Raw genomic sequence first — 13,783 nt, 5'->3', positions numbered from 1 at the left:
GCTCTCACATTTTCTCTGAATTTAACAAAAATAACATAGAGTAGCACTCTTGAAATATACTTTTAAAGGCACTATATCTTCTGATTATTTTCCACAGTGGTTTATTTTGCATAAGCATAGGTAAAAAGAAAAAGGTTTTGAATCATGTATTTGTAAAGCCACATAAACTTGTATCCTTCTTTAAGCCCAAACCCCTAGTGTACATCCCTGAAAAAGGAGAAAGGCTAACTTTGTTTTCTAATAGAGCTGTACCAAATAACTCTCCTAGGCAATCATACTGACAACAAACAATAAAGAACCTGTCATAAAATAACATGTTTTTATGGTATGCTGCCAGAAAACTGAGTTTGCAGTGGGATAAATTGCACCATCCTAAAATATGGGCACAAAGGAGAATAGGAAATATGGGATTTATTGCTTTAAAATCAAACTAACAATGTATTACAGCAGTACATTGGGAAAAAATATAAAATGCTCTGAGCCCACTAAATAACCATGAATGATGAGAAGGTGTTTGAGTTGTAGATCACGTGAGCAGCTATATTGCAAGCTTTATGAAAAACCTCTTGAAATTGGTTTCCTTTTCCAATTTAGAAAAGAGAAAGGGACACAAGACAGGATAGATATGGGAAAATCACAAACAAGTACAATATAAATGAGTCTTTTAGCATTAGTGCTCCATCAAATGTTTTCAATTGCATTTTTTATTATGCAGTTCCTAGGGCTACCTTCTGACATTTGTTAATACCTTTAGAAGGGATGTTTGCTTTTGATTTATTTGATGAAGAAAAGCCAGTGTTGATCCTGAGAAAAGTATTCAATTAATCTAGAATGTCAAAGATTAGAATGAATCCAATTTCATGAAGAAAAATTGAAAAATATACTCTTCCTTATTGTTTCTATGTTATTGGCACATTTCATTCCAGTTTAAAATTTCTCACACATTAATATTGACTATTTGCTGTCTCCAGATGGAGAGAAGGGTGCCCTATCAGTATACTTCTACCTCCCAGAATATATGGTTACTATTACTCATCACTCTCTAAGTCTTCTAAGGGACATATGGTCACTGTTGAGCTTCAGTAATTGCCAGCAACTTCAAATTTCAGCCAAATTGGTGAGAAATCAAAACATAAAACAAGAATAAAAACAAGGGCTTAGGGTCAACTCATGGGCACTTGAACTTGGACTTTGAGGACTTGTATGAGTATTTGACTATTCTTAGTCTAGACGAGTAAGGAGCAGTGTGGGAAGACTAATAAACTTGAAAGGAAAGAATTGATATATGTGGGAAGTCCCTAACGAGAGCCTTTCTTCCTAGAACACTGGACCCTATCTTCTCCTGGATAATGCTCATTCAGCCCCAGGGTTTCTCTAAACATCATCTTCTACAGTAAACATGATTGACCTCCACTCTCATGCCTCCCTGGCCTGATCTGAGTGGGGAGCCTCTTCCACGTGCTTCCATTCACTATCATGATCCTTATCATGTTGTATTGTCATTGTTTACTTATCTCAACCCCTCACCCTCAAGAGACTGAACTGAGGAAGACAAGATCTGTGATTTATTTAACTTTGTATACCCAGTATATAGGCACACGATGGAAGTTTACTAAATTAATAAACAAGTAGGATTAATGTCTGAGAACATGTTTTATACTGTACAATCCTCCTTCTTTAAAAAAGAAAACATTTAGTTTGTCCTGCAAAGTAAATTCTGAAAAATCTACTCAAATCACAAATGCCTTCCAAAATGAAAGTGAGGAAGTGCTTCAAAAGGAATGATATGTGGTTATACATATTTTTACTTTTCTCAAAGGAAAGTTAGTTGGCACAGCAGAAAATAGGTAGATTAGAAATTTTATGCCTAACATGGCTTCTTACAAGCCGAGAAACCCTCTTGAAATCACATCTTCAACTGAGAAATGGAGATAATCCTTTCTATGCTTGCTATTTTATAAAATTGTTGCAAGGATAAAATAAGTTAATGGGAATGAATGCACTTTTTAAACTTTAAATTGGCATATTAAGGGTATTAAGATGCTTAAAAAGCATAAATGGGTTTTCCTTACATAGAATTTTCTATTTCTTTGTCTAATATAGGGTAAAAATTGAGGAATACATTTTGGTGACAAGTTTGAGTTTGACATTGTCACTGTCAGTACTTGGATGTAAGTAGGGTTTTTTTTTGGCCTATAACTTTGAGCTATTTTATTTATTATTACTACAACCAACACTATATCATCAAATATGAAACTTTAATGAAGCTTTAGGTTCAAGTCTCTTTTGTCTTTCCTTGTGGGAGAGTGAAAATTCAGTATAAAGGAAAAAAATTGTTCATGCCTGTTTCAATTACTTTTAACATTGGCTATAGTGTACTGATTTTGAAAAGCTCCTTGGTGGACCAGAGGCAAAATATAATATCAGCTGCCAGGTTCTTTGTTGCCTGCCCACACATGGCAGAATAAAATAGAGGATAACTGGTCCTAACTGGTCTCCACTCTGATATGAGACTAGACTTAGCAGAAAACCTGCCATCAGCTATAACATTATTAGCTAGATTATAATATATTGGAGTAATATTGAGACTTTACCACTCTGGCAATCAAAGAGTTTAATAACTTCCATTACACCCAGAATTATAATGATTTGAAATGTTTTTCAAGGGATGGGTTAAATGGGTGATGGGTATTAAGGAGGGTACTGATTGTGATAAGCACCAGGTGTTGTATGTAAGGGATGAATCACTAGTTCTACACCTGAAACTAAAATTACACTATATATTAACTAACTGGAATTTAAATAAAAACCTGAAACTACAAAAAAATGAAATGTTTTTCAAGACCAATGAAACAATAAATCAATTTTGCAAGTACTTGATTGATGCTCATTATACTAAAGAGGTGCCTTAAGGTCTCTCTGCCCTTACCCATGGCCCAGAAATGACACCGATACTGCAGAAATTTGGTGTTGTCTGCAAACCAGTCCCATGCCATTGCAACAATCTTGCTGCACAAAATTTCAAGATGGCACAATAGTGGTCCCATTGGCTTTCAGCCACTTGAGCTGTGATAACTCATTAGTTGAAGAAATACTTTCTCAAGTGTCTACAAGCCAGAGCAGTAATGTGGCAGTTACAAATTGCTTCCTGTCCATCACAGAATATAGAAATTTCACACTACCCTTCACACTAATCCCAATTCTTCCCTTGAAAATAAGTTATTTGAACAATTCCATTACTGAGTGCCTGATAACCTTTTTCCTTTGGAGAAGTACACAGAAACAATTCAAAATCATTGTATCACCCCTGCTACATGCCATGATACGAGTTTTGTGACTAGAATTTAACAGTTCTGTATGAGAGAGAGAGAGAGTATATGTTGGTATCAACAGTTTATTGAGCTCTAAATTCTTTAATTTCCCCCAAAGAACACTTATCCTATAAGATATATTTTTTAAATTCCTGTAATAATATTATAAAATATCCTTTTAAAGGATTGTTCAATGAAAGTTTAACAATTCAAAATGATAGAACTATATGGTATTAGTTGGCACAATTATTCTGTTATTATATAATTTCTAACCTTTATATCCATGGAACTCTACAGCAAAATCCTGAACAGACTTCTAAAATCCTTTACTTTTGTAATATGTCATGCAAGACCTACTTCTACATACATATTGTACCATCTATATACTTGTCATTCTTGTTAATCAGATACCGTATGGCTTCCTAACCTTCTCTCTCATACCCTGCAATTAGTATCTCCTACCCTTCTTCCCCTCATCACACACACACACACACACACACACACACACATTTTCACATATACATTTCATCCAAACCAGCTGGTCTCCAGACCTTTGATTGGGCCCACTTATTCTCCACTTCCTTTTCATTTAATGCTCTTTCCCTCAGCTAGTTCAGATCCTTCTATTTCAAAGTTCATTGCCTTCAAGAAGCACAGAATTCTTGACTTTGTAAATCCACCATTCATCTTAACCTTACTTTGAATATTCTCATTAGTTATTTATACACTATATGTACCACACCAGTATTGGCTTCTTTTACATTGCCTCTGAAGGATTCTGGGAGCCCCAGGTTGGCATATAGCATCTTCCAAGTAGATTTGAAATTCCTCAAGACCAGGAGCCATTTACTTGACTTTCTCTGATTTCCCATTCCATTTGATACATGCTATGCTCAAAACAGGCACTGAATGCTTTTTGAGTAAGTGCTTGAATGAATTTTGAAAATGAATAACTGTTCATTGCTTAAGATTTGTTCAGATGATTATCAAAGATACCTGAAGTATTCGTTTTTAAGCAATCCGGTTTGTTTTAATCAACCATAGTGTATGGTTTTATACTTACTGGAACAGAAACTTGAGGATTATCTGCAAGTTTTCCCAGCACAGCAAAGCCATCAACACCAATTTGGCCTCTTGGCTTTATAGGTAAGGATTGAATCCTGTTGCAATCAACAAAAAGAGTAGCACTACTCCTTTCCACACCGATCATGATCTTATGCCACTGGGAATCAAACAAGGAAGGCAAATTTGAAAAGGTTGCAGTTTGGAGACTTCCATCCATTCCCTTGTATGAAAATGCAACAGATTTTGTTTGGCCATTAATCTTCACGCCAACTTGCTCCTTCCCTGAGGAATCCTGAATCTGCCAAATGGTCCACGTCTTTTCAAGTGTGTTTCCAGTCATCCGAAAAGTAGTTAAAAAGGAGTATTCTTCAGGCAGACCATTGGGATATAAATGCCTGAGTAAAATTTTAAAACAGTAAATAAAAGTCTTGTTTTCTGTACCCATGCATATTACCATATTCCCTTATTATGCTTTCTTAGATTCTAGATCTACAGAAAGGCTACAGTGTGAAAAACTATGCCCTGTTTGTTCTTTCATGACTGTCCATAAAAACCTTCAGAAAAGTTCAATCATTCATGTACATTAATGCTCCGTCCTAAAATACACATTTAAAAAAACCCTTCCTCATAGCTGAGGGTTCCCAATGCCACATAACTCCAACAATATTACTGTTTATACTACCTAAAGAACTCCTGTTCAGCAATTCCTTCTCAGCCAAAAAACATACTCTTGCAAGATTTTTGGCAGCATTTCTTCCACAAATTAAAGAAGAGATCATTTGGAATCCAAGTCAGCTCTACTAGTTAATAAAGCCATTTAATTAAAGCAGCTTTTAAATTTTTTATTTTAATATAGTACGTTGTTAGGAGTATTTGTTATTTCCATAATTGCCTGGGTAGTTCCCTCCACAATTATATCCTAGACCCACATATGCATTTTGAGAATCAGTAACTGTATAGACTTGAGAAGCTCCTTCACACTGAGCATGTTAGATGCCATTAATTTTGTTTGGTAAATAATAATATTTACATTTCTGAAAACAGTTACGGACCAGGACTCAAAGTCCCGAATAACCTTCCTTCAGGTCAGACTCCTATTAAATAGCCCCCTCTTGTGAAAGTAAAAAAGCGAAAGACAGGAAGAAATATCTAAGTGGATGCTGATTTGATTTGTTACAAAATGAATAACATATAAATTTATCATATTGGCATATGTATTACTGCCAGTTGCATTAAAATATATTGTTGGGGGTCAAGAATTTCTAAACCAAAAAATTATTCAGTTCCAAGAATGTTTAGCAATAAGTGAAATTACTCAACTTACTAAGCTTTTCTATCTTTACGCTGACTTTAACTGTAAAATTTTACCATCCCTCACAATAGCATAAATAAACATATAACTTACTTTACTGCAAATATTTTGTACACCTTCAATAAAATGGGTCAACTATGTCAACAAATTTCATTGCTTTGCTGATTTTATAAAAATAACAAAAATATGAAGCTTTTCACCTGAACACCCTTTTAGCATCCAAGTAGTTTTTTTTTTTAAAGATTTTATTTATTTATTTATTTGAGAGAGAGAGAGAGAAACAGCATGAGAGGGGATAGGGTCAGAGGGAGAAGCAGGCTCCCCGCCGAGCCGGGAGCCCGATGCAGGACTCGATCCCAGGACTCCGGGATCATGACCTGAGCCGAAGGCAGTCGCTTAACCAACTGAGCCACCGAGGCGCCCCCAAGTAGTTTTTTTAACCTTAAGTTCTCAAATGACTTTTTTTTATTTATAATACTGGGTGAATTCCTTTGTTAGTACACATTCTTAAGCGGTCACTGGTGATATGTATTATACTTATTGCAAAGTTTTCAATTCATTAAGTATTTGTCAAGTATACAGTAGGTTTTGGGGTGCCTGGGTGGCTCAGTCAGTTAAGTATCTGCCTTGGCTCAGGTCGTGATCTCAGGGCCCTGGGATCAAGCCCCACATTGGGCCCCTTGCTCAGTGGTGTCTGCTTCTCCCTCTTCCTCTGTCCCTCCCTGCCCCCACTCAGGCTTGATCTCTCCTTCTCTAATAAATAAATAAAATCTTTTTCTAAAAAAGTATACAGGAGGTTTTAACACATACATTTAAAAAGATTCAGTTTGGAGCTAAAGAAGAAAAAAAAGTGTGTGTAAGAACTATTTCCCCAGAACAAAGATGTCTACATCTATTTGGATATTTACTTTTAATATAGATTTTGTTTGACATATTTCCATTGACTTTAAATTTTTCAGAATATGCATATTCCAGAATAACCTCTAGAGAAGAAGCTCAGGTTCACTGATGACAGTATAATATATTGCCTACTGTATAATTATAAAACCTTAAAGAAGTTTATACATTTCATTTAAATGACCTCAATTAACTTGGAGCTGGGAGATAAGTTTTAAAAGTTTTATTCAATGGTGAAATTTGACAAGTATCCATTTAAATTATGAATATGTTATTTTAGTATTCTTCTCACTTAATGATCTGGATTTAACCAGATGCTTAAAGAATTTTTCTTTTTTGTCCAAATATAGTTATTGTTGGGGTGTGAGCCTTTCATAGAAGAAAGATAAATCTTAATGTTTTGTTCTCTTCCTTAAAGCATTCTTTTTCTAGGTTTTTGTAAACCTATGTTACCAATGTATTTGTTTACAGATGCACTGAGCAAGGCCGTAGAATTTCATCAGTCCCTAGATAAAACAAATCTATTTTGCTTTGATTCCACAAGTCACAGTAACTTGTCTAAGTGACTCTTTTGCAAAGACATCGTGAGGTTGACTGAGGAATCTCTCCCAATTTATGCTTCATCTCATCTTTCCTGCTAAATGAGCAAAGAGATTATGTTGAAGGTAGGATAGAACATAATGTCCCCATTTACCTCTGACTTGGTTTTGTAATGCCAAAAACTTTTTTAAAAAAATGAATTGGTGACTGACGTTGCTAGAACAGTTCATTTATAGACATATTGTTAAATCAAAGGTATCCATCTGCTCTCTTTCTTCATATACATGAAGATAATATATATGTTTATGTTTGTGTATATATACAAGTATAATCAAAATTATCATGTTATTAATCTTTTAAACTAGGTAATACAATTTGTCAATATAAGAGAAGAAAGTTCCTTTCAGTGTTCAAATTAATAAAATATATCTGTATTTATACATACTTAAGACCTTTTAGAAGTCCTCACAAGTCTAATAGCAGTTGGTAGCATTGTCTTTTTTGAACACCTGAGAGTCTGTTCTTGCAAAGATGCTATGCACATCGATAAGTAAACTTGACAGCATACATAATGTAAAAGAAGCTGGACCTATAAATGATTTATTTCATTATGTTACAATCTGCACAGAGTACCTTAAAAGAAGAACTGTAAGGGTTTGAATAAAAGATAAGAAGACGTTAGACCTTGAAATGGTTGTTTATGACCTTAACCCAAAAAAGAGCTAAGAATTGTATTTGTTAAGGTAAACAAACAAAAAATGTTTAGAAATTTGAGTTGAGAATATGATACTATTATGTCTAAATAAAGAATAAAAAGCAAAAAATTATGTCTCATAATCTTTCAAAAAATTGAAAATAGGAAGGTAAATTGTGATTCTATCACATCAGTTTTATACGCCGTATTCTCGTTTCCCTCCCACGAAAATCCTGTTAAGGTTTTTTTTCATTCCCTCAGAACCTATATTCTCCAGTATAGAAATTTCCTTTAAACCAAGACTACTCCCTGCATGGTCTGAGAGCAATTCCAGTCCCTGCTTTTCTTGCCACCTGGTTTTTGAATGAGTAGGACTAAGAGGGCAGCTTGAAAAGAAAGAATCCGCTAAGGAGAAAAGGCTCCCGTCTGCACACTCTCTGCTTCTAGGGCTCTTCACTACTTGAATGAATACTTAACTAATACTGCCATCTGCCAGGCTCTGTCCAAACCCTCTCTGACTTATTAACATTTGCTCCTATGACACAGTTATTATCATTCCTAATTTATGCTGAAGAGACTGAAACAAAGATAGTGTAAGTACTTGCCCAAAAGTACACTTTATTACCTATTTGAGACTCCATTTATTTCAGTGCTCTGCCTCTCCCCTCCTCTTTTTATTTCTTTCTCCTACTTTTTTCTACTTCCTACCTAATTCTTTTTTCATCTTTTAATAAGCTTTGCCAGTAAAGCAGAGATTTTAGTCTTTGGGGGGCAGGGAGTCAAGGAGATAAGAGAATATGGGACACTGGTTATATACTGTGAAAAATATTTAGTGACAGCTCTAGGCACTTAGAGAAGAGCAACAGCAAAGATGAGCAGGAGGTACGGGCTTATGTGGCCTCAAGTTGGTCAATATCTGAACTTAATGACAGTCCAGATCATACCTCAAATTATAGAAGAGAGAATTAGGTCAGCACTGGGAGGTCTTGCATCATGTTTATTTTATTAAAGAAAGAAAAAAATGGATGTTTTTAAAGCTTATTTAAGAACACAACTAGGGCTAGACACTGGGCATGGAGACTACTTTTTTTAAAAAAAGAACACAACTAGCACTTCTGTGCATGAAAAGAAAATATAAGCAAAAAAAAAAAGTCAGTAGCTGTTACCATGCCTATAATCTTTCCAAATGTGAATAATTTTCCAGGGTCAGTATTGAATAGTGGTTGAAGCACCATTCTGCCTGAATTTCAGTCCTTCTAGCACCTCCTAACCCTGGGACCTGATGTAAGTAACTTAAATTTCCTGGCCTCAGTTTACTCTTTCATAAAATATGGATAATAATGTCTCTACCACAGGGTTGTGATGAGGATGAGATTTAATGTTAATTAGTAAATTTATAAAAAGGGCTTATGCAGAATACTATTGTCATTTTATAAAATATAGTTCATATTTAGAAAAAATATAGTTCATATGTTCAAAATATGAATTTCTATCTGCAATCTGGCACTATATCAGAATATTCTAATTTGACCAAAATTTTCATTATTATAAACATTTAGAGCTTTTATAATACTCTTTTACTGTTCTAAGTAATCACTTTACTTTTACACCTTAACTTTTATCAAAGCCTTAATTTTCTTGTTCATCTATCAAAGGAATCTTAATTCAATTTTTTGCAGTGCACTAAAATATACAATAATTATGATAATTACATATAAGGTATTTAAGTGATATAAAACTGAAAATCCTGAAGCTCATTCATAACAATGGCTTGACTCAACACATACACTAAAGCACCACAGTTATAAATAATTTAAAGGATAAAAAACATAGTTCTAGAGAAGGATGTAAATGAAGTGGAGGATTTTTAAATTATTATCACTACCATTGCTTCGGTTATCATTATTCTAGTTTTGCTTTTGTTTGATTCCCGCCAGGAGCCAAGAAGTAGATGTGTGGTTCGATTTCAGCACCAGGACGCTTGAACAGCACCATTGTGAGTCTCCCTAACCACTCCGCGGTTCCTAGTTAAATTTATGCTTAAACTCTGGCACTTTTCACAGAGGGTCCTTTCAGCCAAAACCAGACAAATTATACAGAAACAGAGAGCAAAGTAATAAGAACATGTCCTGAATCAATGTATAATGGTTTCAGTGACTTTTTTTCTCCCTGGAATGAAAAGTAAATTACATACTGAAAACATGAATCTACATATTTAGACACTGAACACTGAAGTAGATAGGTAAATATATTTCTTCATCTTCAAATAAAATCATGATCTAAGAAGCATTGAGCATGAGAAGATTTTCTAACATTGCATAGCTTTTCATTTCTTAAAATGCATTTGAGGCAGATAATTAGATAAAATATTTTTATATACCTTGTTGGAATCCTGAAGTCTACATTATTTCCCAATTTGTAAGCCACTTGTAATGCAGTTGATCCTACTACCCTCTGAATAGCTCTTCTAGATGCTGCTTTATCTACCTGGAACTGAGAAATCAAGTCAAAGCCTACAGAAAGGGAACACAAAATAAAAAGTCTAAAATGAGATTGGTTATATTCTTTTCCACAACCTTCCCAAATAAAAGAATATATCAGGTAGGTTTATAGAAAGCATGGATTTTTCAATATGATACAGGACTACTTGCCTGGTAAATCATCTTGACCAATCCTGACCTTTGGACAGAGTTCATTTCCACCATTAGAATTTGAATTAACAGGGAATCCTGCAAAAGAGATAGCATGTCATCCTACCCCAACCCCTACAAGGACCATCAAGATATATCAATAACAATAAGAGCTGAACAACTATTTAAAGGAGAATAATGTGCCAAATAGCTTGCTTATAGTGTATTTGGCTTTAACTCTATGACTCTATGATTATAATTAATTCATCTTCAGCTTATCCTGGAAGAGAAACAAAGTGGGAAGTTTTAATAATTTGTACTGGGAAAATGTTACTTGGGAGAAGTTAGGAATTTGTTCCTTTTGGAACCAGAGCTGTACAATGTTCTGAATGGCAGAGTGTCAGACGCCTGTTTGGAAAACTTCTGGTGGCTTGGACTAGAAAATATTCCTCAAACACCACAAATTTTGGAATTCCTAAGAGAATCCAGAGCCAGCCTTGAGCCAGTTAATGGAACTTCTGGAGAGTGGAGTTCTCAGGAATCTTTGTTAAATAGAGGAGTTTGGGGGGAGACTTGGGATTCACTAATCCAAAATAAAATTTATAGGGTGCTTTTAATTTTATAAATTCTTTCCAAGAGATCAGAAAAAATGATCCCACTAGACTATTGCTAGCATCCTAGGATGGGTAAAAGTAATGAGAAAAAGAAAAGAATCATGAAAATGATTAAGCCCTTAATTCAATGAGAAATCCTAGAATTAAATTGGGTGCTCCTTACACAGGTAGAAAGTTGCAGAAAGTTTTTAAGAAGGCTTCTTGTAACTGTCCAACCCCAGCACCCTGCTGAGACTCACCTGACAACAGAGACTTCCCAGACTTCAGAAAAAGCATTTTCCAGCTACAAGTTTTGGTTCAGCCATCCCAGTATATCAAAATACTCTTTATACCTCCACTGACCCCAGGTCATTCATCCATCCATTCATCCATCCATCGGTGCACCCACCTAATATTACCAATCATCATTGAACCAAGTAGGCACTGTGCAAGGCACCGGAGTACACAGCTTGGCTTTCCTGTCAATTGCGATCACACCCAAGACTTCTCTTCTATACCTAACACTGCCCACATAAAACCAGCCATGGAGTAAACCCATGGCTAAAGCAGGATTGAAGAGTGAGGCTGTGGAGGACTATGGATGTTTCACTCAGTCCTCACTCAGCCACAGCCCTGCCTGATCCTTTCTGGGAACAAGTGATATTTCAAAATCCAGAAATTGTGGTCTTACTTGGGCGACGCTTGACAGTAGCAGATGCCCAAGATCCCAGGAAACTGCATACAAAGAAGAAAACTGGAATTTTCCTAAAGAGGAGAAAAGAAAATAACTCAAATAGGAATCCCTCCAGATGGGGACTACTTAAATATTTTGAAATATGGTAAACACAATTAATGTAGGTGATCAAATCTCAGTATAGTTTATTTTTTTCCATTTGACTTTGAAATCTTGAGAGATTTAATGAATTCTCACATTTCCAGCTCCTACACTAAAACAATCATGAGACTGCTGTTTGCTCTATCTCACTTTCTCCATATCTACCTATTTCACCATTTCTACATCTATTTCCTTGTCTATGTTTTCTTTCTTCTTAGTATTTCTCCTTCTTCACTTTAATAGCTCTCTCTTTCTTCTTTATCTGTCTCTCTCCTGTCTCTTATGCTTGTTCTCTTGTCTCACTCTCATCTGTCTCCCTGTCTTTCTCTGTCTGGGTCTCTCTCTCTTTCTCCTCACCCCTCTCCCATCTCCCCTCACCTCCTCTCATCCTACCATCACTGCAGAAACACAGACCCTTGGTTGTAAGGGCCCCCAACCCAGTCTCCCCATCACTCTTTCCAATGTCAAGGCCTTACCAGAAGTTCTTCATTTTCCCAACCGGTTTTCTTTTGTACCAACAGTCCTAGTGATGAAGGGGTTGTAGGGGAGGGAGGTCAGTGCTCCCCCCAAGATCCCTTCACTGTCACCCCAGAACTAATGGGTTCTGGGACCAGCCTTTGTTCCTCCTGCCCTTGTAAGGGCTTAAAGCAAAGGTAATGAACCAGAGGCATCTGGTGACACTTTAAACCACAGCAGAGGGAAGGGGTGGGGAGAGGCGGCCCTGTGAGCCCAGGCCTAGCCAGGGGTGTGTCCTCAAAGCTAACAAGGTTACACTGAAGGAGGGATTAGCAAGGGAAAGTTTGCTGAAAAGAAAAAAGTCAGGATGTGGAGAAATTCACCGGAGAAATTCACCAGAAAAATTCAAGCAAGCTGCTATAGGAATACAGTGGAAGCTTTTAGAACTGCTATAGGAATACAGTGAATGAATGCTTTTAGAGGACTGAGGTAAAGAGGGGCTCACTGGAAAGCAGAGATGTGGGAACTCATGGGTATCTTGGTGCACAGCCAACCTAGATTTGTATCTCCATTTGTTCCGAAGCATACTAGTTGTATGTTTTGGGGCAAATTAGTTAATCTGTCTATAACTCAGTTACCTTAGATGAAAAGTGGTTTGGTTTTTTTTTTTTGTTTGTTTGTTTTTTAATTTGACAGAGAGAGACACAGCGAGAGAGGGAACACAAGCAGGGGGAGAGGGAGAGGGAGAAGCAGGCTTCCCGCGGAGCAGGGAGCCTGATGTGGGGCTTGATCCCAGGACCCTGGGATCATGACCTGAGCCGAAGGCAGACGCTTAACGACTGGCCACCCAGGCGCCCCGAAAAGTGGGTTTTAAATAGTCACCTAAAACAATTGTTTTGAGAATTAAACAAGATAGCAGAGAGTCTAATTCCTGGCTCAGGGGAATAGTCATTATTCCCCATCATCATCATCATTATAGCTAATATAACTTCACTCTTTGCCCCCCTCTGTTGAAAATGCTTGAAGCCTGATAACATTTGATTCTCAGAACACTATAAAGTAAAACTAAAATTATTCTTATTCTACAGGTGAGACAACTGAGGCACAGAAAATAAAGTAACTTGTAACTTGCTCAAAGTTGCACAGCTAATTAATTACTCAATACATGCCAGTTCTCTGTACTTCATGGCTAGAAATCTTGGTAAAATGTAACATCAAGCCCCCTAGTTTTTATTTTTTCTTAAACTCTATAATTACTGGAGCTAAGTAGAATGTCTTGGGAAATAAGCAACATATTATCCTCTATGAACAAGTTGAGAGCATGTTACAAGGAGCACAGACCTGAAGAGAAAGGTTTTTGTCAGAACCATGTCACACAAACCAATCCTCTCTCCAGAACCTGAGTACTTCAAGAGAGAGCCTCCACCCTATTCACCTGGGATGGTCTGTT

General features: G+C 36.3%; 1 protein-coding gene across 1 annotated transcript in view; it reads right to left on the bottom strand.

Annotated features, from left to right (window-relative positions):
• The window catches only part of COL9A1 (collagen type IX alpha 1 chain), an 83,044-nt gene extending 70,668 nt beyond the window's left edge, over positions 1 to 12,376 (bottom strand). Inside the window, exons 1-5 of the mRNA XM_044917214.1 lie at positions 12,354 to 12,376; positions 11,734 to 11,807; positions 10,471 to 10,548; positions 10,200 to 10,332; positions 4,375 to 4,771 (exon numbers count right to left, since the gene is read on the bottom strand). Coding sequence (XP_044773149.1) covers positions 4,375 to 4,771; positions 10,200 to 10,332; positions 10,471 to 10,548; positions 11,734 to 11,807; positions 12,354 to 12,367 — 696 coding nt within the window. The 5' untranslated portion in view covers positions 12,368 to 12,376. The remainder of the gene's footprint in view (positions 1 to 4,374; positions 4,772 to 10,199; positions 10,333 to 10,470; positions 10,549 to 11,733; positions 11,808 to 12,353) is intronic.
• Positions 12,377 to 13,783: the final 1,407 nt, after the last annotated feature.

This window comes from Neomonachus schauinslandi, chromosome 8, assembly GCF_002201575.2.
Source record: "Neomonachus schauinslandi chromosome 8, ASM220157v2, whole genome shotgun sequence".
Lineage (NCBI taxonomy): Eukaryota > Metazoa > Chordata > Mammalia > Carnivora > Phocidae > Neomonachus > Neomonachus schauinslandi.
Note: the sequence above shows the minus strand (reverse complement) of the source record. Positions and strands in the feature narration are given on the sequence as shown.